The 25621-nt window shown below is 55.3% G+C and overlaps 1 protein-coding gene across 1 annotated transcript in view; it reads right to left on the bottom strand.

Moving 5' to 3' along the window:
• The window catches only part of INPP5A (inositol polyphosphate-5-phosphatase A), a 166579-nt gene that overhangs the window by 73249 nt on the left and 67709 nt on the right, over positions 1–25621 (bottom strand). The window contains exon 4 of the mRNA XM_074297215.1: positions 18406–18493. Coding sequence (XP_074153316.1) covers positions 18406–18493 — 88 coding nt within the window. The remainder of the gene's footprint in view (positions 1–18405; positions 18494–25621) is intronic.

Raw genomic sequence — 25621 nt, 5'->3', positions numbered from 1 at the left:
GGCAGGAAAACCATGAGAGGGGACACAAGTGTGATGATCTCCAAGTCACAGAGGAGAAACGGAGGTGTGGAGAGAACCGGGGAGGCCCAAGTCCCCCGAGGAAGCACGCGGCAGCCCAAGGGGGTCAGCGAGAGCTGGGAAGGCCGGGCGCGAGGGGACGCAATTCACGGGACACTTGGAACCTAGTCTCTCATTAGCTCAAGGAGGGGATGATACTGAGCGAATGTCCCAAGTCCCTGTCCCTTTTGGGGAGACAGCAGGGAAGGGGCAGCAGCCTTGCAGCCGGGAGAGCCACTGGAGCTTACTGAATAGGGAGTGATTGGGACTGAGGCAGGCAGACCTCTCCGCCCCCTGACAGCCACTGCCTAGACCAGGCAGGAGGGGATGATGGGGGAAGTCAGGGGTGAGATGGGCTGTGGAGGAAAGAGGCAAGGAGGGAAGGCCTCCTAGGGAGAGGCTCTCGCCGCCCTGACAGAGCCCTAATAATAACAGGGGGTGATCTTCACAGGGACTGCCCTGAAGTAGAGCCCCCTCCGAGGTGTGACAGAGTAAGGCTCAAGGCCATCCCGTGGCCTCCGGGACCCTTCAGAACAAGCCCCTCCTCCCTCTTCTCTGCCTCTCCCACCAGGCCCTCTGCAATCCACTTTTAAGCCCTTGAGTCACGTTGGAAAAAAAGGTCTAACTCACCAATGGTTAGAGAAATGCCAACTCCAATAGCGCCGAGGCTCCATTTCACATCTGCCAGACAGGCTAATATGACAGAAAAGGAAAATGTTGGATGTGGGAAGGAGGACACTAATGTCGGTGGCGTCGTGAACTGATCCAGCCGCTCTGGAGAGCGATTTGCAACCAGCCCAATGTCCGATAAAACCGTGTGTACCCTTTGGCCCGGCAATCCCTCTGCTAGCTCTGCATCCCAAAGAGCCATAAAAAAGGGGAAAAGACTCCCATGTGGAAAATCATTAACAGCAGCTCTTTCGTGATGGCGAAGAATTGGAAATTGAGAGGACGCCCATCAAGTGGGGAATGGCCGAACAAGTTGGGGTCTAGGATTGTGATGGAACATTATTGTGCTAAGTGAAGAAATGACAAAGGGGGTGCTTTCAGAAAAACCCGGGAAGCCTTACGTGAACTGACATAAAGTGAAGTGAAACGAGCAGAACCAGGAGAACGTGGCGCACGGTAACAGCGACTTATGCAGCGAAGAACCATGACTGACTTCGCCATCATGGCAATACGGTGATCCAAAACGATTCTAAAAGACTCAGGGTGGAAAATACCATCCTTCTCCAGACCGAGAACTAACAGAGACTGAAGCATCCTTTGTTTTCACTTTTTACATTTTTTCTTGCTTTTTTTCATTGTTGTTGCAAGATGGTTAAATATGGAACCAGGTTTTGCATAATTCCACATGTATAACTGACAGCATATTGCTTGCCTTCTCAATGGGGAGGGGAGGGGTGAAGGGAGGAGGAGAAAAGACTTAAATTATAAATAAGAAGTTTGAAAATGAGAACATACACCAAAGTGTTGTGGAGTCTACTTAGAGGTTTAAAATTTCACAATCATTTCATTTTTAAGAGAAAAAAGAGGTTGAGGTTTTTCCCCCTACATTGGACCTAATTCATAGTCTCCTATTTGGGGCCACTGGGCATGGATTTAGTTTAAGAACAATGCTGCCGGCCCAGGAGAAATGGGTTGGGAGGAACTCAAGGAATTAGCTCTTCTGTGTTTTTTCTTTCAAGCCCTTTTGCAGTCTGGGAAAGCTATCTGTGGCTTTAAAGAAAAGGGGGGAAAGCTTGCAATTGCAGGGGTGAGGCTACAAACACTAAAAGTTTGAGTTTGTTTTCATGTCCATTTTAGTCACATGACATGGCGTGGGAGGTCATTTAACAATTCCAAAATGTTTAAAAAAAAAATTCCAAAATGAGTGGCCAATCCCTTCCTGGAATCCGCTGAATTTGGTGCTGAGCTCCCCGTCGGGTCGGGAGACACCGGAAAGGGGCCAGATTCTGTGCCACACTGAGGGTCCCCGGAGATTTAGGACCATGAACTAAGCAACTTCAACCTCAATTCTGTTCAATCATGTTAGTAATACCAACTTGCAAATATGATGGAGAATGGCCAGGTGGAGATCAATGAATAAGCTCCTGGATCAAAAGTGGGCTGTGTGCAGCTCTTCCTCCACCAAAGCAGAAGCACCGACCTCTTGGAACCCACGCATCCGGTCTTAACGCCACGGCATCGTCAGCTGCTCGTTCTGTGAAAGACTGCAATTCACTTGGGATGAATGCAGGCCTAGCTTGTGCTCCCTAGGTCCCACGGACATAATTTGTGGCCACAAATGGTGCTGCAAGAGCTTAACATGTCGTGCAGGGGTTAAAGACGCCGCTGAGGAATCCAAATGGAGGCAGGGGGAGGGGAAAGGCAGAGCCTCCCTCAGCACTTCCTGAAATGCCAAAATGGCTGAGCCACAATCTGAGGCGGGCCTGAGAGGAGACTGCCATTGCCCTCGGCCCCGACAGCCTGGGTCTGCCCTTCCAGCTCTTCCCCCGATTCCCAGATCCAGGGAACACACCACCACGGCAGGAGGGGGTTGTATAGCTGCTATGGGACCTCTCCCTGGTGAGTGCTGGGTATTGATGTAGTGCTGACAAGAGCTGCCACCTCCCTTTGTATTCAGGCAATGGCTCCCTAGGTCTGGAAAAAATGGGGAGGAGGAAGAGGGAAGAGAATGAAGATGATGGAGCTGAAGGAGAGATCAGCACCACGGGGGCGGACAGCTACTCGTGCCCCAGGGAAGTCAGTCACCAAACAGAGTCATTAAAAAGGGAGATCTCTGAGATCTCCAGAGAGATCAGCACTAGTCCCGTGGACAGCTTCTAGTGCCACCAAGAGGAGGTCTCCAACCTCTTCTGCAAAGCTATTTGTGGGTCAGCCAGTTTACAAATCAGGGCCCGTTCCAACCCCAGCCATTTTAATGGACTCCTTGGCACAAGTTGGAGGTCGGCTGGAGCGGGCTCCAGGCAGAGACACAGAGAGAGGGGAAGTTTTGCAGGGGGACTGTGCCCACACTTGGCAAGGGAGAGCAGCGCCATTTAGCTCCGGAGAAAAATGAAATTTCATCTCACAAGTAGCTGCAGAGAGCGATGTACAGGCACCCATCCCCAAGGACATGGGATGGAACCCAAGGGTGCCGGCTGGAATCGGGGGGCTGGGGGAACTCGGCCTCCGCCTCACAGTTTCTTCCCATGGCAAATGGCTGGGAGGTCGGGCGAGATGACCTTGAAGATTCATCCCAGCTCCTGCCATCTCTTTATACAGTGGGAATGGGGAGAGAACGCTAGAGTCCTCTGTGTAGGAGAGGAGAATGCAGGAGAGAGCTGGGACCGAATGCTGCATTCGATCGCTCAGTAGTTCTTTCCAGGGCCTTCGGTCAGTTTTCTGAGGCTCCTGATGAAGATCAGGCTACCTCCAAGTAGCTCTCTCACAGGACTGCTGTGGGGCAAGCCCGAAATTCAGGAGCTCTAAGGACAAAGACCATTCTGTAATGGGCACTTACTGAATCCTTGCTTGCTTTCCTGGATTGTTTTAGTGGAAGATCAAAGAACATAAAGGGAAGAAAGTGTTTTCTAATGTTGGGTGCTCTACAAATGCCAGTTAACATTAAGGGGAGAAAAAAAGAGGCTTCCTTGCCCCTCCAATCAGTCATCCTGGTCCTTCCTTTCTCCCCCTCAGAAGCAGCCAGAGAGAATTCTGACTGCAGATATTAGAGCCCATGAGTTGTCAAGGTCAACCCAGTTCCTGCTACAAGTAATGTTCCTGCAAACAACCTCCTGGCCGAGCCAGTTATCTCGTTAACAGAGAAAAGCGTGGATTCACAGCGAGGTTTCCTGGTCCATTGGGTATCCATTTGGTCCAAGCATTGTGGCTGGCAAATTACCCCCCCCCGCCCCCCGGCACCCTTGTGGCTGGCAAATTCTCCACCCATCCCCCCCGCTGCCCCCCTGCACCCTTGGGGAGCTTCATCAAGGCAGGAGCCACCTCTGGGATCTGTCCTGGCTTAGTGGGCCCGAAGCCTGGGGGCGGAGTAGGGATGGGGCGCATTTTCCCCTCTCAAGAAGGGGAGACATGCTTTGTTTGTTCCCTCTCCCAGCTGAGAGATGCAGCAGGAGCCTTCGTTCATTCTTATGCTTTAGCAGTTTAGCACAATTGATCAGCAGGGAGGGGAGAATACCTGGTGTCTACTTAAAATGCACGGGGCAGCAACCAAATTAACCCGGTGCGATTGTTTCCCCACATGTTTGATGGACCTGTGTCAGCTCATCTGTTAAGGAGAAATAAAAAAGTCTGGCCTAAATGCACAAAAAATGATGATGGAAGCCCGAAATAAAGCGTGGCAAATGCAAGCTTATTGAGTCAAAAATCGATCGATCAATGAGCGAGTGGATTAGGAGCACCTCATGAGCCCCCAGAAATAATTTGCCCAAACACTGGGATTTAACAGTGGAGGACCAAATTCCAACACTTTTAGGAAGTAAATAATGAAAAATCAATTCAAAGGAAAAACAGATCAAGAACTCGGGATTCTGACACGCCGACACATTTATCGCTGAATACCATTTCTCGGCTGACCCGAAAACTTCGGAAGGTGTTTATTTACTTTCAACACCTTCCAGAGATCAATATTTTTAATTTGGATCCGAGTTATTATTTTTCACATCACAGCATCGGGGAGCAGGCTAAAGTGGCCCATATTTTAGTGCTAAAAAGATCGATATGACAGTTTCACCTTCGCCGCAGCCTCGGCAGCTGCCTGGCCGCACATCAGGGCGTCCCACGGGGGGCGCGGGGCCCGGCCGGGGGGGCAGGTCATTACCCAGCCAGGGAGTCAGACAGCCCATGATTTAGCTGGTCAGGAAGGGCCCCGTGCCCTTAGAAAACCAATCTTGCTTCTCTCACTTTATCAGGCCTGTCTCTTACCCACAAGTATGGAGAGATGGGGGCGGGAGGGGGAGAGGGAACAGAACTTGCCAAGGGAGGGGGCTGGCTCCAGAGGCGGATTAGTTCTCTCATCAGAAATACATCTATTTTTCCTTCTCGTGCCTACAATCAAAGAACACCAGGAAATTCCATTAATTTTCCATAACTCCCCCTCCCCAAATCCTACTCAGAGCAGGGGGAGGGGAGGGCGAGGAGGAGGAGGCCAGGAACAAGCAGGGTAGGGTCCCTGGGAAGAGAATGCATCCCTCTGGAGTCCTAGGGGCTCTATCGATCGTGGCCACCGCCTCTGAGTTATGAAGCCGTCAGGTCGGCCGAGAGGGGCGGCCCGACTCACCGCCAAGGGAAGAAGCGGCCGGAGCCTCGGGCTGAGGACGCTCGCCAGCTTTGTATCCTCGGGGGGATCCACGACGGGACCTGCCGCTTTTTGGAAAGGAGCCACTGACCCGGGCAGGGAGGGAAGGCCTCGCGGGGGCCGCTCGCCAGTCCGGATGCCGCCCTCAGAGCCTCCCCCTCCCACTCGCTCCCTTCTCTCCCCCTCTCAGCCCAACGTGGGCTTCCGGTGCCGATTCCCAACCAAAGCAAGACCAGCCTGGCCGCCAATGGCCGGTGGAGGGCATCTTCACGGGCATCGGATGCGCCGCTCCGGGGCCTACAAGGACTTGTCTAAGTCCTGCTGGAGGAGGCCCACTCTGCCAATGGGCTCCAGGCCCAGTCCCCGGGAGTACGGTGTTCTGAGAGCCCCCCGTCCTGCCATCCCGCACGGACCCAGAGCCGGGCACGGGCCACCTTGGAGTGGGCACCGGGAGCTCTGCCACAGTCTCCTCTGAAGTCCCCTCACCTCCCCGGGTCTAAATTCTGATCAGTCGGTGAAGGCCGAGGAGGAGAGAAAATAGCCAAGGACCTCCCGTCACCGCCAGGCCCGGAGGCCCGGAGGCCCGGAGGCCCGGGGACTGACGGCCATGACGCCTGAGACGTCCACCGCACAGAGCCGCCTGAGACGGAGGCCCGGAGGCCCGGAGGCCCGGAGGCCTGGGCACTGACGGCCATGACGCCTGAGACGGAGGCCCGGAGGCCCGGAGGCCCGGAGGCCTGGGGACTGACGGCCATGACGCCTGAGACGGAGGCCCGGAGGCCCGGAAGCCGGGGCGGGAGGACGCCACCAGATGTTTGGGCGTGTCCCCCCACCCGACCCGGCCGGCCAGGACACGGGGCTGAAGGGCATCCTCGTGGAGCCTGCGGACAGGGGCTGCCGGGAAGCGGTGACCTCCCCCATCTGCCCCGGCCCGTGCCTGGCACTCGGGGCCTGGCAGCCAGCAGGGACTTAGGCAAGCTGGCATCGATTCCCGACCCCCCCCCAGCTCCTTTTCTCTCCTCCTGTCTCCCCCTCCCCCTGCACACATGTACACACCCAAGTGCCCCCCCCCCACTCCCAGCTGTTGGGGAGCCTTTCCAGGTCCTCCCCATCAGAAGGCGGCGCTCTCCAGCGGGCGTCTTCTCTCCTTGGCCCCGCCTCCCTCCCCGGGGCCCCGCCTCCCTCCCCGGGGCCCCGCCTCCCTCCGCGCCATCCTGCATGGCCCTGCTCTGCCACAGGACATCCTGGGGGCGAGGAGGAGGCAGAGATGGGAGTTAGGGATGACCAAGTGCATGGCATCATTCCCCCAATGCAGCAGGCACAGAACTCCGGCCTGGGGGCCGCTCAAGGGGCCGAGCGATGCCCCCAAGAACGAGCTGCGGGTTGGAGCCCTCCTCCTGATGGCCACAGGAGGGCAGAGTGGGACCAGGGGAAGGGGGAGGGGGAGGCTGCCCTTTCCTCCCCTCCCCCCTTGAGCTCAAGGCCTGGCCCTGGTGAGGGCCAGCAGCGTGTGTGCAGCCCTGGGGGGGGGGGGGGGGGGGGGCTCTGCCGGGCGCCTCCTCGCCAGACCCTCCCCCGCCCAGACGCCCCTCCTCCGGCGCTCGGAGCGGCACCGCAGCGTTACTGCCGCAGTAAAACAAGACAAGTGTGGAAATTATCCGAAAATAAATCTGTGATCTCTTCCTCGTTTAGCGCCCTCGGAGGCGGCGGCGGCAGAGTCGTTAACGCTCTGTCCTCTATTGACGTCCTGGGCCTTGGGAGGGAGAAGTGATGCCTTTTCCATAGTCCTCTACGGGCCGGCGAAATTAGACACATTCTCTCCGTGCGTGGGATCCATAGAGCCTCGGGCCCAGCCCCCCGCCTCGGCCCCGGCCTCGGCCTCGGCCCCAGAGCCCCCGGCCTCGGCCTCGGAGCCCCCGGCCTCGGAGCCCCCGGCCTCGGCCCCGGCCCCCGGCCTCGGAGACCCCGGCCTCGGAGCCCCCGGCCTCGGAGCCCCCGGCCTCGGAGCCCCCAGCCCCCGGCCTCGGAGACCCCGGCCTCGGAGCCCCCAGCCCCCGGCCTCGGAGCCCCCGGCCTCGGAGCCCCCAGCCCCCGGCCTCGGAGACCCCGGCCTCGGAGCCCCCAGCCCCCGGCCTCGGAGCCCCCCGCCCCGGAGCCCCCGGCCTCGGCCCCGGCCCCCGCCTCGGCCCCGGCCCCCGGACTCGGACCCAGAGCCTAGTAAGGCTCTTTCAGGCAGGGGGAGGGCCCACAGGCAGTCAGAGCCCCCGAGGGTCAGCCCAAGGCCATCACGAGGGCAGTCCTTCCACCGACCCCACACCGCTTCCTGCCAGCACACCAAGGGCGCCAGAAGGCAGCAGAAGGCTACTCCCCCCACGGTGAGCCCCCCAATGGTCCCACAAACTTCTCCAAGCAGAGCCCTGCAGCCAAAGCGCGAAGGAGGAGGGGAGATCTCGGGGTGTCCGACGGAGGCTGCGGCAGGGCCAGGGTACCACACATGGGGTAGCGGTGGGGCTCCGGGCAGCTTCCACGGTGCCTTCTGCCTGAGTCCCTGGCAGAGAGGAGGATCCTAGGCGGGGAGCCCCCAAACCAACAAAGAACCTTCTGGACTTCAGGACCCCTCGTCCTCACTCTGAGAAATGAGCTGGCGCCTCCAGAGAGGAGGGAGGCTGTGACCGGGCACGGGCTCTGGGCCTGCTGGGGCCGTGCCGCTGGGGCAGTGCCTCGGGGCCGTGCCCATGGCCACGCCCAGTGCCGTGCCTCAGGGCTGTGTCTCGGGCCGTGCCTCGGGGCCGTGCCACTGGGGCCGCGCCCGTGGCCGCGCCCGGTGCCTCTGTGCGCTCTCTGCCGAGCCCAGGAGAAGGAGCCGCGGATGGGCCGCCCCCGCCCAGGGCTGTATCCGATTACGGCCGCCATAAAGCATCCTTAAAAGGGGTTGATGTGGCCTATTGATTGGTGTGCGTTTCAGTTTCTGGTCACTGTTAAACTGGAGAGAAATAAAGCCACGGGGAGCACTCGATTTAATGACCCGCACGGGGAGGAGGAAGAGTTTTGCCACACAAGAAGCCCAGCCTCGGTCTCGCCTCCCCGTGTCCACAGCCCCTCAGCCCGCCCCAGCCCCCCCCCCCCCCCCCCCCCCCCCCCCCGCGGCTCCCACCAGGAGCTTCAGCCCGGGGCCGTCCGTTGGGCTCCACCTGCTCCTGCCCCCGCCCCGGCCCAGGTCTTCCTCTGCTTCCACCCTGATGACCACAAGTGGCTGACGAGGGGCCTGCCTCAGGTCTCTGCGGCCCATCCTCCTTTCAGCCACCAAGGCTCCCAGCTGACCAGGTCACCTCTGACTTAATCAACTCCGGCGGCTCCTGTTGCCCCTGGGATCCCAGAACCTGCCCCCCCCCTTCAGTCTTCTTGCATCTCATCCCCAACATGTTCTCCTAGTCCAGCGACCCCGGCCTCCTGACCGCACGCACAAGACCCCCCCCTGCCTCAGCTCCCAGCATAGCTCTGCCCCCCTCTCCCCAGCCCCCGGCAAGCCCAGCTTCTTCTCCCCTTCTCCACTCCGGTGCCCTCCTTCTCTCCCACTGATCCCAGAGAGCTTGCTTTGTCTACGTTTGTGCGCACCCCCGCCCCATAAGCCGAGAGCTGCGTGAGGGCAGGGACTGAAGGCTGCCTCTTTTTGCATCCCGGGCTCGGCACAGTGCCGGACGCAGAGCAGGTGCTTAATCAACGCTGACTGACTGACCGGCGCCGAGGCTCTCATTCAGAGCCCGGTACTCGCTTTGCTTCGGCTACTTCCTGCCCCCTCTGGGCCTCAGACTCCCCTGTAAGGCTGGAACATGGGAATCTATAAGGTCCATCCCAAGCCAGCTAAATTTCCATGACTATGCACTCTCTCCCTTAACCCGTTTGAGGCACTTTGTCCTGTTGGGGAAGAGGGAAGGCTGTCCCCACCCTCACAGAGCACGCTGCAGGGAGAGGTGAAAAAGAGAAACAAGAGGAGGAAGCGGCAAGGCCCAGGGGATCAGGGGGGTGCCGAGCAGGGAGGGATCCCCAGAGTCCCCGCAGTTCCATGGGGGCCAGATCGCAAGCGCTCTCCTTCTGGCTTAGCCTCATCCAGCTGAACTATCCCTGGCAAATTTATCAATAAGATGCTCAAGGATTTAACCAGGAGACGGCACAGGTGTGGAAGAAAAGACATTTGGCATAAGGAGATAAGTGGAGAAACAACTTAAAAACGCCACAGAACATGAGGTCCTAGCCAAAGGACCAACCGAGGTAACCTCAAGCCCTTGGCTTAGCCTGGCGCATCGTCCAGGCCTCTTCCTGCGGGTAGCAAAGGAGTTAGAGACCTGAAAGCAAAGTTAACTAACTGTACGACGGGGAGAGAGCAATGGCAAGCCTCTGGCAGCAGGAGAATGAAAGTGTTCTCCTCTAAGACCTAAAGTTAGGTAATAAGAAGTCAAATGAGAAAGAAACATCAGACCAGAACAGTAGTTAGACACAATAAATATTTGGCAATTACTAAAAGGAAGAGAAGAAAGACTTATTTCTCAGCTCCGCACAGCATTTTTACAAAACCTGACCTATGGTAGGGCAAAAAACTTCATCAAAATACCAAAAAGAATAAATCTAAAACACTGACTACAATGCAATAGAAATTATAATAAAAGGTCCCAAAAGAAAGGATCAAAATTAAATGAAGACTTTACAATTTCAGTCTCAAGAATTGGTATGACAGAAGACAAATCACAGAAACAGATAATTTCATGAAAGAAAATGGCAATAGTTTACAAAATATTAAATCTTCTGAAATTAAACCAAAGTAGTCCTTAAGGGAAAATTTTCTCCCTAAACAGAATCATTAACAAAAGAAAGAACAGACCAATAAATAGCTAAAGAGATTAAAAAAGCAAAAATTAAAAAAAGAAAAAACCCTAAGCACAAAAATAGAAATTCTGAAAATCAAAGAAGTCAACAAAATTCAAAACACCACTACCAACAGCAAAGAAACCTATTGAAATGATAAATAAATCTAGGAGAGATGTTTTGGGGGGAGGGTCTAATAGACTATTAGATAATTCAATCTTGCGCTCCCTATTCCTCTTCAAAAGAGAAGAAAATTAAATTGTTAATATCGTAAATGAAAGTTATGACAAATGAAGAAAAAAAGAAAATTATTAGATTCAATCTATTACACGTACTATACGATACTAATATTTTATATGTAAAATATATGTAATGTTATATGGCATATGTAAATATAATGATGATAATGATTACTATAATTAGAGTAGAAATAATAATCTAGGGAGAAAAGACCTTTCCATTTAAGGGTTTGTGAAAGAAAAAAGGAAAACTGGGCACACACGGTCTGATCTGTATGCTAGATTTTCAGAGAATAGATTTCAAAGGGTCTAGAGCAGGGGTCCTCAAACTTTTTAAACAGGAGGCCAGTTCACTGTCCCTCAGACTGTGGGAGGGCCAGACTATAGTAAAACAAAAGCTCACCCTCTGTCTCCGCCCCTCAGCCCATTTGCCATAACCCGGTGGGCGCATAAACATCCTCAGCGCGCCCCATGGCCTGCGGGCCATAGTTTGAGATCGCCTGGTCTAGAGCAAGGTCAACAGAGCGCCATGGACTCAAAAATCAGCCTGGAAGCAATGGGAAGAATCATATTCTGAAGAAACCACAGGAAACAACTTGGGCAAAGCAGAAGAGGTGTACTGCCTAAGGGTCTGGTAGATGCACGGGGAATTCACCCAGAAATTGATATTTTATCTTACTTTTAAATTATGAACTTAAAAAAATCATCAATAAGATTGAAACATCGGAAATGAGTTAAGTACACTTTTTTATGTCAAGTTTAAAACAACTAAATTACATTTTAGGGGAAGGTGGAAGTAACAATCTGGAAAAATTTTTCAATAAAAAACTCGGCCGCAGTGAGAATGGAATGGGCCCGAGCTGTGGGCCGCAATCTGAAAGGCCCTTTGAGAAAGGTGGGCACGAAAGGCATACGGCCTACTCAGCGAGCTGGGCATCCTCTTTAGTACGGTCGGGGTTCCCGGGCCCATTGCGGGCTCACTGCAGAGCTGGGATGGGTCATCTTCAAGCTGAGCGGGAGCAAGGTTGAGCCGATGCCCAGAGGCCAGGGACGAGTGCCCCGTTCTCATTTACGTGGACACATATGCAGGGGCAGCGAGAACCCCACAACACTCATGCTTGCCTCTCAAAGGTAGGAGCACTGACCTTGGAAAACACATGAGAACTTGCTTCTAGAACTAACAAGCAGCCCAGGAGGTGAATTTCCTTGCTCCTTTACTGGGGGGGGGGGGGGCAGCTCCGCCCTCTTTCCAGACTTCTGTAATGGCAGGTAGAGGATTCCATTGGAAAGAGAGGCAAAGGGGGCTAAGCTCCCCCAGCCCAGCCAGCTTCTGAGAACACCCATGGCGCCCACACGTGCCAGCCCTGAGACTGTGAAGTGAGAATCTCCCTCAATACCCTGAAGTGAATCACTGGAAAAGGGGAAGACACCGAGAACACAGCGCAAAATTAATGAGCCAAAGAGAGTTTCCGAGACAGGAAACCGAATAAACCACAAGGCAGCCACGAGGGACACGGTGTCTCTCACGGCCCCACCAACAAAACACCCCCTAACGCTTTCCCTGAGCCCCCAGTGCTCAGCCCAGCGTGTGGCGCATGGCCCTCAGCGCCAGTGCCCTCCCTCCCCCTCATTAATGTGGTCCTTGAGTAACTTTCTTGTAGCCCACTTCTACCTATCTGTCTTGACTTCCCTGACAGAACATAAACTTCTGATGGCCAGGAAAGCTTCCAGTTGAATCTCCAGTTCCGAGTACACAACTTAGCATGCAGTAGGTGCTCAATCAATGCTTGTTACTGACTGCAGATAGATTAAAAACATCTTGAGGGTAGTTATGTTTTCCAGAGATTACCATCTGATAGTGGCAGGGGCACTCAGTCAGCTACAGGCGTGAAGGGAAAGAGGAAAACCACTCCTGGAGAAAGAGGGGGCCCAGGAGAATTGGGTGCTTTTTTCACCCAGGACAAACTCCCACATCCAAAGGTGACAGGCACCCTGATTTTCTGACTCCCGAGAATGAGATGTCGAGCATCTTCCCGATGGAGAGGAGGGGGCTGAAGGATTTCTGCCCGATTTTAACGGGCACGGCATGCCCTGCCCGCACCCAAAGCTGTATTAGGCGGCAAGTCTCGGCCAGAGAGGAGGTGGCTGGCTGAGCTCTAAGTTGGTTTCATGGGGGTTTTCCAGCCGGCTGCGGACCCTGGGCAAAGAGCAGGCTCCTTCCACGGTGTCCATCCCGGTATTTTGTCCATAACTACTTCCAAGGGGACTCAAAGAGGGCCATCATATGTCACCCTGGGTCCGAGCCCCTTGTCCAAGGAGGAAACTCACAAATTGAGAAAATGGAACGCTGAGTTTGAAAGTGAAGGCAAACCAGCCCTCCAGCGGCTCCAGCTTCCCCTCAGTCAGCGGGGGGAGGCCCAGGAAAGGATGCCCTGGGCCCTGGGGCCACATGCTCCAGGGACCCTCCCCAGCTTCTGGTGCACGGGCCTCATTTGAACCAGCACCCCGGTCTGCCAGCTGCACGGCCACTCCTGCCCACGAGAAGCGGCGACAGGAAGCGCCTCACGGGCTGTCTGAGAACCTGCGGAGCCAGGACAGCGGGTGAGGGCTCGGAGACCCTGTGGGAGGGAGGAGGCGTGTCCCGGGACTGGAATCCCACGGATGGACACAGCATTGCCCGCTGGCCTGCAGCCTCCCTGGAGCTGGACAGCGGTTTTAGACCACCTTTCTATAGAGAAATGGAAGCAACGCCCACCAGGGGGCCACCTCATCCATCACCTAACCATGGGGCTCTGGGGGAAGTTCTCCCCTCACTGTTCCTTCTCCATTTCTGAGCCAGGCACAACATGAAGCCAAGGGGACATCCTCAGGCCCGGGGGCATCCTCAGGCTCGGGGGCATCCTCAGGCTCGGGGGCATCCTCAGGCTGGGGGGCATCCTCAGGATCAGGGGACATCCTCAGGCTGGGGGGCATCCTCAGGATCAGGGGACATCCTCAGGCTGGAGGGCATCCTCAGGCCCGGGGGCATCCTCAGGCCGGGGGGCACCCTCAGGCTGGGGGGCATCCTCAGGCCCGGGGGCATCCTCAGGCTCGGGGACATCCTCAGGCTGGGGGGGAACATCCTCAGGCTAGGGGGCATCCTCAGGCTGGGGGGCATCCTCAGGCTGGGGGGCATCCACAGGCTCGGGGACATCCTCAGGCCCGGGGGCATCCACAGGCCCGGGGGCATCCTCAGGCCCAGGGGCATCCACAGGCTCGGGGGCATCCTCAGACCTGGGGCATCCTCAGACCTGGGGACATCCTCAGGCTGGAGGGCATCCTCAGGCCCGGGGGCATCCACAGGCTGGGGGGGGCATCCACAGGCCCGGGGGCATCCACAGGCTTGGGGGGCATCCTCAGGCCCGGGGGCATCCTCAGACCTGGGGACATCCTCAGGCTGGAGGGCATCCTCAGGCCCGGGGGCATCCACAGGCTGGGGGGGGCATCCACAGGCCCGGGGGCATCCACAGGCTTGGGGGGCATCCTCAGGCCCGGGGGCATCCTCAGACCTGGGGACATCCTCAGGCCGGGGGGCATCCTCAGGCCGGGGGGCATCCTCAGGCTCGGGGGCATCCTCAGGCCCGGGGGCATCCTCAGGCTCGGGGGCATCCTCAGGCCGGGGGGCATCCACAGGCCCGGGGGCATCCTCAGGCTCGGGGGCATCCTCAGGCCCGGGGGCATCCTCAGGCTGGGGGGGGGCATCCTCAGGCTCGGGGGCATCCTCAGACCTGGGGACATCCTCAGGCTCGGGGACATCCTCAGGCTGGGGGGGGGGCATCTTCAGGCTCCGGGACAACTAAGGGGCCAGGGGAGAAAGGAGGACACCAACTAAAGGTCAGTTTCCCACACAGCACCTTGCCCAGGCCCCCGCCCGCCTCCCCCCAATGACTGCAGGAGGCTCTTAGCTGGCCTTGGACCTCGCGATGACGCTCCTGACGCCATGTTGGGATGGGCACAAAGGAAGCCCGGGGGCTCTCCCCACCACACGAAGACTCACCAGAGCTCCTGGCTACGACTGGCACCAGATGGGGCCGAGGAGGCCCGTGCCCCCGCCGCAGCTCTGGGCCTGGATGCCCCCACGCCTGACCTGCTGCCAAGCCCGCCCCACTGCTGTGCCTCTGCTTTGGGGTTTCAAAGTGCCTTATGGAGCTTCTCCAAACCCGGGAACTGAGGCAGACAGAGCTGATGAGACTTGCCACAAGACATGCTTATGTAGAAGAGGTTGGATTTGGCTCAGGACTTCCTTCTCTCTCCCCATCAAGCTGCCCAGAGGAAAGGAAGAGAATCCACATTTACCCGGCCCCTGCCATGTATCTAAGCTGTTGTAAGCAAAGTTTGATCCCATCACAGCCCTTTGAGGTCACTGCTAGCATTAGCCCCGTTTTCCAGCTGAGGAAACAGGCAAACCAAGATTAAATGGCTTGCCCGGGCCCCCAGCAAGTGTCTGCGGTTAGATTTGAACTCGGGATTCAGACGAGAGTCTGAAAGCAGGGCTGTGCCAGGCCAGAGGGATTCCTAAGTCACCACCAGAGTGAGGCCCTCCGGGGAGACACAGGCACCTAATCACCACCTGACACGGGCCCTCGGGCAGCCAGGGAGAGCACCCAGCCAACGTGTGCCAGGGACTGGAAGGAAAAAAGGCCTGGCTGGGAGGGTTTGAGCGGGGGAGGGGAGCCCATCGGAGGCTGCCCAAGAGAAGGAAGGCTGGGGCCGGCAGCAGGAGCCAGGCCGACGCCAGATGGGGGGCTTGTCCCGCACTGACCTTGGAGGGAGCTGGAGGGGCCTCCCCGGCTCGTGCTCCTGCTCCGGTCAGCGGCCTCGCTTCTCCCCTGCCCACCCTTGGTCTCCAAACCCGCCCCCTCGTCGTGGCCCTGGGGGCCCCATCTCTGCTCCAAAGCCGGCTCAGTCCGGGAAGTTTCAGGGTCCCCGGCGTCTCGGAGGTTTTGGCGTGGGGACCCCTGGGATGTCGGAGCGCCTCTGCCGGCCGAGCCCAGCCCCTGCTCATCCGCAAAGAGGCGGGAGCCAGATGGGAGCGTTTCCTCCGTGCGGATCTGGCTCCACCTCCTGGCGAAAAAGCGCCACGGCCGCCTCAGAGGCGCGGATGCTGAGGAGGCGCAGATGAAGTCCCCCTGCCGCCTTTCCTTCCAACTTGCTCAGTCCCAGGCATCCGGGCTCGGAGAGGCAGAAGGATCCGCTCACCCCCCGCAGCCAGGGCCGCCTCCCTGCGGAACCGGGCCCCACCCGGGCCCCGAGAAAGCCCATTCAGCGTCCTTTTTCAACTAGTGACCAATTATCTCACGTCCACTCCACCCAAAACAGTGCTCAGAGATCGCTGCCCCAGCAGGAGTTAACTCGGCTTTTCTCTCAGTGCCGGGGCATCGTTTCCCCCAAGCCAGCCCTTTGTCGTGGCCGCGACGCCGGGCTCCGGGCTTAGGATGCTTGTGCAGGGAAAGGCGAGCAGAGCCGACGGACCGAGCCGATGGATCAAGGCAATGAAAGGTACTGGGCCAAGCCAAGGGACAAAGACAACGGCCCGGGCGGATGGACCGAGTCGATGGACAAAGACAATGGTCTGATCCGATGGACAGAGGCGATGGACGGCTGTCCCCCAGCCCTTTGCACCCCGGCTTCACCCCTTCTTCCAAGCTGCTCACTGTCACTGGGCAAAGACATGGCATGGTGATCCCATCCGAGGCGAATTTCACCAGTTAGACTCGAAGGTCGGGACAAGCGGCTGCAGAGCAGTTTTGTGTTCGAGGGACAAGAAGCAAAGGGCATTTTGTGCCAAAATGTCCTCCGCTCAGGGCTGTTCCTCCACCCCAATCCCTCCGGGACGGGCCCACAAGGCAAATGACCGATGCAATTGTCAGCCATCGCCCGAGGCTGGACAGGGCCCTGGAGGCCACACAGAGAGCTGTGCGCGGCCTATGAGGGACACAGCAAAAGTGGCCTCTGTCGAGGGCAGCATGAAGTTTCTGCAAGAAGAATGAAGCCACAGGAGGCTCAAGGCCAAAGCTCAAGAGACGGCTCCTAGGGCCTGGAGGGCTCCAGACAGGGCAAGATGCCCAGCCACCATGTTCCAGTGGGGCCATATGCCTTTGCGGCACGGCCCGCCCAGTCTGCAGCTCATCCCAAACTTCCAAGTGTGCCCTTCCAAGCCAGCCCTCTGTGGGGACGCCCATCCCGCCGGGCACCTTGAGCAGCTATCACAGTGCCCCAGGAGCTGGGAGATTCAAGCATATTATCCTCAAAGGAATCTGATGGGGAGCCCACTCTGGGACTAGACATGCTTAGAAAGCCAGAGGTAGCGGGCTCCCCCTGGGCTGGGGTGGGGTGCCGGGCTCCCCCCGACCGGGCCTGGGTACTGGGCTCTCCCCAGGCTGGGGCAGGGTGCCGGTTTCCCCCCGGGCCGGGCCTGGGTACTGGGCTCCCCCCGGACAGGGCCTGGGTGCCGGGCTCCCCCTGGGCTGGGGTGGGGTGCCGGGCTCCCCCCGACCGGGCCTGGGTACTGGGCTCTCCCCGGACTGGGCCTGGGTACTGGGCTCCCCCTGGGCTGGGGCGGGGTGCCGGGCTCTCCCCGGACCGGGCCTGGGTACTGGGCTCCCCCCGGACAGGGCCTGGGTACTGGGCTCCCCCCGGACAGGGCCTGGGTACTGGGCTCTCCCCAGGCTGGGGCAGGGTGCCGGTCTCCCCCCGGGCCGGGTCTGGGTGCCGGGCTCTCCCCGGACCAGGCCTGGGTGCCGGGCTCCCCCGGGGCTTTGAAAGGGCAGAATTCTAGCAGGGAGAGACGAGGAGGGAGAGATTCCTGGTGGCAAGAGCAGAGGAGATGTAAGGATGCATCTTGGAATGGGACAAAAAGGCTCTGGTGAGGGAGGGGAGAGGGAAGGGGCACGAAGAAGAAATAACACAGCAGGGAAAAGGGGGAAGGACTTGTCCTGGAGGCAGTGGGGGGAGGGGATGTGCAGAGAATCCTTTTGGAGAGGGGGTGTGGCCTGGCCCAAGCTGTAACATGAAATTGTGCTCCCAGCCCCCTTGGGCTTTCAGGAAGGCTGCGAACCTGAGCTTCCCCTGACAGGCCAGCTAGACTCTGGTCGCCCGGACCCTTCCCGGCTGGAGCCTCCGGAGAGCCCATCTGGGCCGAGCCCCAGGCACCCGGCCGGCGTCTCCAGGGCTGCCTTGGGGGCCCCGATGTGGCCCTCCGAGGAGCTCCAGACGGTCCCCTGGCAGAACGGGGCCGAGGAAGGAGCCAGGAGGCAGCCAGTCCATTCCCGCACCATCTGCCTGGCCGTCCGGCCCCACAACATCCCTGTAAAACTGCACCTAATTCTTTTCCAACATTTATTCTGATCTTAGAGGTGCAGCCTGTCCTTTCCTTGGAATGACGCAGCGACAGGAGGCTGCGCTGGGGGGCTCCTCTCAGACTGGCCCCTCCCACAAAACCGACAGGACCAAAGGACCCAAGATTTGGATTTAGCCCGAGGCCCCCGAGTCCAAGGCACCCATTTCACAGCTATGGAAACTGAAGCAGAAGCAGCTAGGCCACTCCTCCAGATCACCCACGACGGGCAGCAGGATTCCGACCAGCAGTTCGGTCTCACGGGGGGGGGGGGGGGGGGGAAATGCTCATGGAACCCAACCAGGCCACCCCGGGCCCAGACTCCCAGGCGTGACCCAATTCTGCTGACGGCGACCTTGCCCAGCTGCCCCCTCCATAAGGAAACCACAGCAAGATGGCACCATCCCATAGAAGCAGGGCTCGGGATGTGTCGGGGAGGGAGCGTCCAGCACTGGGCACTTAGGGTGGGGCCTCGGGACAGCAGGCTCCGCCTGCCCCTCACCTCCTCCCCCATCACCTCCTGAGACTCCCAGGCCACAGGCACCAGCCAGAGTCACATCCCGGCTGGCACTTACCGTGAAGTGCTCTTGGGACTTATAGTTCTCATCCAGGTACACGCGGGCCCGGTTATATTCCTTCATCGCATCACTGGACAGCAGCTCTCTGCAAGGCGAGAGGGATTGCGTTAACCCAGGGGAAGCCAGGGAGGGGCATCGAGCGGGGCCGCACCCGGGCCAGGCCCGGCCCGTACGTGGGCATGTCTCCAGGGGGCAGGCGGGCCCGGGCGAGTCTGGCCCTCTCAGCTGAGGCCCAAAGCAGCGGAAAGCGGAGGTTCGGGGGGTTGCCCATGACTGGTAAAAACCGAGAGAAAGCACAACTCCGGGCTCCTGGTGGGCAGATGCGGCCCAGTCTGCGGGAACTGGGGAGAAGGCAGCTGGGCAAAGTCACCATGGCTACCATGTGTACATGTCATCTCAGGCAAAAGTACATACTGTGGGTGCTTAATAAATGCGCACTGGAGAATAGGTTTGTGAGAGGAGAGGGATGGACGATGCACTGACCCTGTTCCCTAAGAACCCCGAAGCCTCCTGACTCATGCCCCCCCACTGTGAGTGGGGAGAAAAAGAAAGGGGGAGGATGCCTGTGCCAGACGCTCGCTCCCTTAGGAGCACCCCTCCCCAAGAAGCCCACTAAAAATTATTTTCTTTTTTCTAATATGAAGAAATGAAGAAGCTACTGGAAGGAAATCACATTTAATCTCTGGCTTTGCAACAAAAAATCACTACACATGCACTTGTGTGCCCAGTGCAGCAAGGCAACACAAGCACACAGTGCACGACACACGCGTCCGCGGGCGTACAAGCAGGTGTGTGCAGACTTACACGCATGTAGCCACCCTGCCCGCGTGCTGAGGGCTTTTAGGACGCCCTTTTTTGCCTTTCTGTCACTGAAGGGAACTTTCTAGCAGTAGTTGAAGAAGTGCTGGGGAGGAAGGGTCATCCCCCAGCACCAGGGAGCGAGGAGTTTTAGAAAGGCGTCAGCTTCCTCGCATCTCTCTCCTCTCCCTCGTGGAACAAGGTTGCTGCCAACCCCAGCTCCCGGCCCAGTACAGCCTGGGCACTGGCCGCGAGACTCCCTCCTCGACCTCTCCTCCGCCCCCTGCACCCGCCCCCGGGCGGTACCTCGGATGGTACGTTCAGTCACTTCAATCACGGCCCACTCTGTGACCCGACTGCGGTTTTAGCAGTCACTGGCATGGCCGCCGTGTCCTTCTCCAGCTCATTTTACAGATGGGGAAACTGAGGCAAATAGGGGGCAGTGACTTGCTCGGGGTCACACAGCCAGTAAGCAGTTTAGTCCAGATTTGAACTCGAGAGGATGAGCCTTCCTGACGTCGGGCCCGGCTGCCCCCGAGTCTCCACTTTCCCCTGGCCGTCTAACTTGTCAAACCCAACGGCCTTTTCTCACTTTTCACTCTCCGTGGTCTCTGCAGCTTGGACACTGGGAGTCCTCACGACTCCTCTCTCGGCTTTCAGGACATCATTGTCCCGCCTGGGTCTCCTCCCACCTCTTCAGCCCCTCCTTCTGCCTCCTTGGCTAGATGTGCCCGCCAGCCCTGGGGAGCAGCCGGGCCTCGGCTCCAGCGCTTCAGCTATCCCGCCGGGGAAGATGGTTCCAGATATCCATCTCCAACTTCTCTGCTGGCCTCTAAGCACCCATCTGCAACTGCCTCCTGAACACCCCAAGCGAACATCCCAAAGGCATCTCCAGCTGAATACGGCCCCAACCAATCACTGTCTCCCCTTCCCTTCCTCAAAAAACCTGAGTCTTCCCAGATTTCCCTGGTGCTAAAGGCACCCCCATCCTCCCAGGCTTCTCACTCAACCCCAAGAACCACTATGATGCTGAGACCTGTCAATTTCACCTCTCCACCATCTCTTGTGTATTTCACCTCCCTACCATCTCTTGTGTATTTCACCTCTCCAGCATCTCTTGTGTATTTCACCTCTCTAGCACCTCTTATATATTTCACCTTTCCAGCATCTCTTGTGTATTTCACCTCTCCAGCATCTCTTGTATATTTCACCTCTCCCAAATCTCTCCTCCATCTCACCTCTCTAACATCTCTCCAATACACTCCCTTTTCTCCTCTGCCAATGCCTCTATCCTAGGGCAGACCCTCATCACCTCATACCTAGATTATTGCAATAGTCTCTAGGAGTTCTATCTGTCTCAAGTCTCTTCCCTATCCAGCCCATTCTCCATTTGACTGCAAAAATCTGACCACATCACCCCCTATTCAATAAGCTCCAGTGACTCCCCATTAAATGAGATCATATTTGTAAAGTGTTTATTCTAGTTCCTGATCCACAGTTGGCACTATGTAAATGGCAGCTTTCATCATGAGTCTCCAGGATCCAATGCAGCCTTCTGCTTGACTTTAAAACCTTTCATAAACTGCCCCACTTTTCCCACATCTCGGTCCACATCCAACATTTTCCTTTTTTGTCATATTTTTGGACACTTAGGTGTCAGATTGCCCTAATTTGCATTTCTCTGATCGGTAGTGATTTAGAATATTTTTTTTATATGAGTATAGTTTTGATTTTTTTGTCTGAAAACTTTCTGTTCATGTTCTTTGACCATTTTTCAGCTTTTCCCACGTCTCTATATGATATGGTCAAACAGTTCTAATATCCTGGCTGTTCCCCACAAACAACACTTTATCTCCAGACTCCAGAGCATTTGCTTTGACCAGAAGGCTCTCCCTCCTCACCTCCGGTCACATCCCACCGTCAGCAGGAAGCCTTTCACAGTTCCCTAGCTCCTAGTGCCTTTTCCTTTCAGATTATCAGCGTTTGTACGCTAGACAAAATCTTGAATGTACCTAGTTCCTTAAGGGTTGTCTCCCTATTAGAATATATTCTCCTTGTGGGCAGATACTGTGTTTTTACCTGTCTTTATATCACTCTGGCAGAGCTTGCTAACTGCTTACTGATGGGCTGCCTGGCCCCATGGAGGAAGAGCAGAATCTTAATGAAAGATGACAGGAAGGTTTTCCTTAGGTCAGACCCAAACATCACACACACACACACACACACACACACACACACACGCACACACTCTCTCTCTCACTCACTCACTGTAACCTGCTGGGAGGCCAAACAGAATAAGTCTTTTTTTTTTTTTTTTTTTTTTTCCAGGAGACAGATCTTCCTGGGTCTATTTCTTCCTACTTTTCTTCCTGCAGGCTGGATCCCAGCTGTTTTCCCAGCTGCAGAATTGTCTCCAGGATATCAGCCTCATATCCTAGGACGTGAATAGGATCTGGATTGGGCCCAAATAGAGCAAATCCAATCCTTTACCTAGCAAGGCAGCCATTCAAAGCCTTGCATATAATGCTGGTATCTCGTCGCCTGGGCAATACTTCTCCAGTTCTTTTAAGTGGTCCCCTTCTATCCTCATCATCACCCTTCTCCAGCCACTCAGTGGTAAGGCAAAGTCCTTCCTAAAACTGAACGTGATACTCTGAATGTATGGAGTGATCATCACCTCCCTGATCTTGAACTGGAAAGAAGAAGAGCTTGAAGTCAGGGAGGTTCAAGAGAAGGACTCAGAGGGTCCACCCACACCTCACTGCTTCCTGTGGATCACACTGGTCCCACAGTCAGGGGATGGGGTCTTGAACTCCCACCTTAATGCTGCAACATCTACTGGGTCCAATACTAAGCATCTCTGGATGTCCGCTTCCCAGGACCGCAGAGAAGGAAGAGCTACAATCCTGGCTGTAAGGCCTTCTCTTTGCACAGTCTGAAGGAAGACCCAGAGTCACCCCTTGGTTCTCTGGATGCCCTGGTTAGCTATTGCTCTGCTGATGGCAGGAGACTGTAGGCTTCATCAAGTACTAGCGAGCTATAAGCAGCAGGTGGCGATGTTTCACTACCATTGGAGTCAGAAGCTCGCATAGGAGGAGCCTAATCCCAGAGAGAGAAGTGTGAAGTTGCTCACCCAGGTCTAAGGCAAAGAGTAAAGATCCCACTTAGAGGCAGTGCTGGCATCACCCAGGAAGGCTACAGGGGGCTGTGCCGGCATCACTCGGGAAGGATAACTGGAGGGTCAGTAACAGTGTTTGCATTACCCGGGAAGGCCAAAGTGGCAGTGCCTGCATCACCCAGGAAGGACGAAAGGAGGGCCAGTGGCAGTGCCTGCATCACCCAGGAAGGATGAAAGGAGGGCCAGTGGCAGTGCCTGCATCACCCAGGAAGGACGAAAGGAGGGCCAGTGGCAGTGCCTGCATCACCCAGGAAGGCCGAAGGGTTGGTCAGTGAATGCTTCTCAGGACCAACCCTTGGGCTTTTAGCAAGAGGCTTCTAGTCTCCAACTAAAGGCACAGGGAACCAAAAGTGGCCCCATCCCTGACTCCCTCTGGGCCTCAGTTTCCTTATTTGTAGGATGAGTCGGTTGGACCCAACAATCGGCAAAGACCCTCCTGGCTCTGACATTAAAGGGCTGGACCCCAACCAAGGCAACCCATCAATGAACTACCTTTTATCTCTTCTCAAACCCTGTCCCAAATGAAAAGTGGCCAGGCTCCAGAGTAGTCCATGTCCTCACCTTGCTTCTGAATACTCTGAAAGTACGAAATTTAGAACGGGCCACGCAGTGAGTGGTCCCCAGAGATGCCGGCTCAGGGGAGAGAGCAACTGGACTCTGCATCCCATTTCCTCACCTGGGGAAAACTTCTTCCCCTGCCTCGTTCTCTATGACTGGGGTAGAATGGATCATAAGGTGAATTCATTAAGTTCCCATATGGCTCCATTAGGATTCAGGAACAGAGCCATCTAATCCAGTATCCTTACAGAAAAGGAGACTGAGACCTAGGAGAGCACACAAAGCCCACAGTCAACAGCAGGATTTGAGCACAAGTTCTAATTCCAATTGCAGCATTCTCTTTACTGTTCTGTGCCTGCCCAGGCAGTCTCACTAACCCCGGCTATTAGGCAACATGGCAAAGTCCGCTCATCTTTTCCAACTCCATCATCAAAAACTGGTGTGCTTGCAACAAAACTAATGCAGCCAAAATTAGAAGGGAAACAGGAAACTGGGAAGAAATTTACAGCAAGTTTTCTCTGATAAAGGCCTCATTTCTCAAATATAAGGGAACTGAGCCAAATTTATAAAAGTGAGTCATTTCCCAGCTGATAAGTGGTAAAAGGATATGAATAGGCAGTTTTTCAGATGAAGAAATCAAAGCTATCAATAAGCCACAAAAATTTGCCCTAAATTACTATTGATCGGAGAAATGTAAATAAATGTAAATAAAGACAATTTTAAGATTCTGTCTCATACCTATCAGATAGACTAATATGTCAGAAAAGAAAATTGACAAATATTGGAGGGGATGTGAAAAAACTGGGACATTAATGCACTGTTGGTAGAGTTGTGAACAAATTCAACCATTCTGGAGAGCAATTTGGAACCACGGCCAAGGGCTATAAAACGGTGCAGACCCTTTGATACAGCAGTGCTAGAAAGAATTACAGTCTTAATGCATGTTGAAGCAAACCTTTACTTACTGTATTTTTATTGGAGGAGGTGCGTATGTGTGCACATGCATGAATTCTTTTGCAACATGGCAAATATGGAAACATGTTCTGCATGACCCTACATGTGTACCAGAAATGAAAGTAGTTGCTTTCTCAGTGAGTGGAGAGATTTAGAAGGGAGGGAGAGAATTTGAAACTCAAAAAAATTTTTAAATGAGTTTCATAAAGGGTGATTCGATAAATTAAGAGAATCCAGAACACTTTATCTGTTGGATTCATGGATAAAGGAAGAATTTAGGACCAAAGAAGAGAGAGAGCGCATTACAAAATGTAAAATAGATCATTTTGATGATATTAAATCAAAAAAGTTTTATAGAAAGAAAACTTGTACAACCAAAATTATAAAGAAAGCAGAATTGTGGGGGGGGGCAGAAAATTTGCAACAATTCTTTCTTTCTTTCTTTTCTGTTTTGGTAGCCCTGGAATTTTTTGTTGTTGTTATAGACAGAACATATGCCTGGGTAATTTTTCAGCATTGTCCCTTGCAATCACTTCTGTTCCAACTTTTCCTCTCCCTCCCTCCACCCCCTCCCCTAGATGGCAGGCAGTCCCATACATGTTGGAAACATGTTAAAGTATATCTTAAATACAATATATATGTACATATTTATACAGTTCTCTGCAACAATTATTTCTAATAAAGGTCTCGTTTCTTTAAAATAGAGAGAACTGAGTCAGATTTACAAAAATACAAGTCATTCCCCAACTGATAAATGGTCAAAGAACATGAACAGAAAGTTTTCAGACAAAAAAATCAAAACTATACTCATATAAAAAAAGATTCTAAATCACTACCGATCAGAGAAATGCAAATGAGGGCAATCTGACAGCTAAGTGTCCAAAAATATGACAAAAAAGGAAAATGTTGGATGTGGACCGAGATGTGGGAAAAGTGAGATCCTAATGTACTGTTGGTGGAGTTGTGAACTCATCCAAATATTCTGGAGAGCAAGCCTAAATAAATGGCTCTAAAACCCTTGATTGCTCACCCTTTTGGGGGAGGAAGGAGGAAAGTGAGAGAGGGATAGAATTTGGCACTCAAAATGAAATAAAATTTTTTCAAATAAGTCATAAACAAGAGATTGTTGGGCTTGCCTCCTAAAGCAGCCACAAGACACAAGTTGCTACAGGGACCTGCTCCGTGCCTGCTGAAGGAGGGGGGCAGAGCATGGACCCTGAGCCTAGAAAATCTGCCTGGAGCTTTGGACCAGAGAAAAAAATGCCCCTACCTGAAGGGTACAAAAGGTGAGAATGACCCCCATCAAGAGACCTGCAGGGATTGTGGGCAAGCCTGGCCCATACTCCCCTTCCGACCAGACAAGCTGACACCTGGTCAGGTCAGCGTGGCCCCACAGCTGCAGCTGCTGCTCACCACACCCTGCCGGCCACCACCCTAGGGTATGGGCAGCCACACTGGGAACGGGTCCAGCTCCCCAGACCACAAGATGGAGAACAAGGTCCCCGAAGACGTGGCTCTCACCAAGAAACCCCTCCTTTCCCAGAAAGCGCATGAGCCACTAATGCCGTTAGGGAGGTCGGTCCTGGCTGTGCAGCCCGGATCACCACCCTCAGATCCCACAGGCGCCCCCTGGCAGAAGGGAGGGCTGGCCTCAAGGGCTGACACACCCGCCGGAAGGTGCCCACGCCTGGCTTGGTTTGTCTGAAGTGGAGAGGGTGAAAGAGG

The sequence above is a fragment of the Sminthopsis crassicaudata genome, chromosome 2 (assembly GCF_048593235.1).
Source record: "Sminthopsis crassicaudata isolate SCR6 chromosome 2, ASM4859323v1, whole genome shotgun sequence".
NCBI classification, from domain to species: domain Eukaryota; kingdom Metazoa; phylum Chordata; class Mammalia; order Dasyuromorphia; family Dasyuridae; genus Sminthopsis; species Sminthopsis crassicaudata.
The sequence above is the reverse complement of the archived record's forward strand: the minus strand, read 5'-3'. Positions and strand labels throughout refer to the sequence as shown.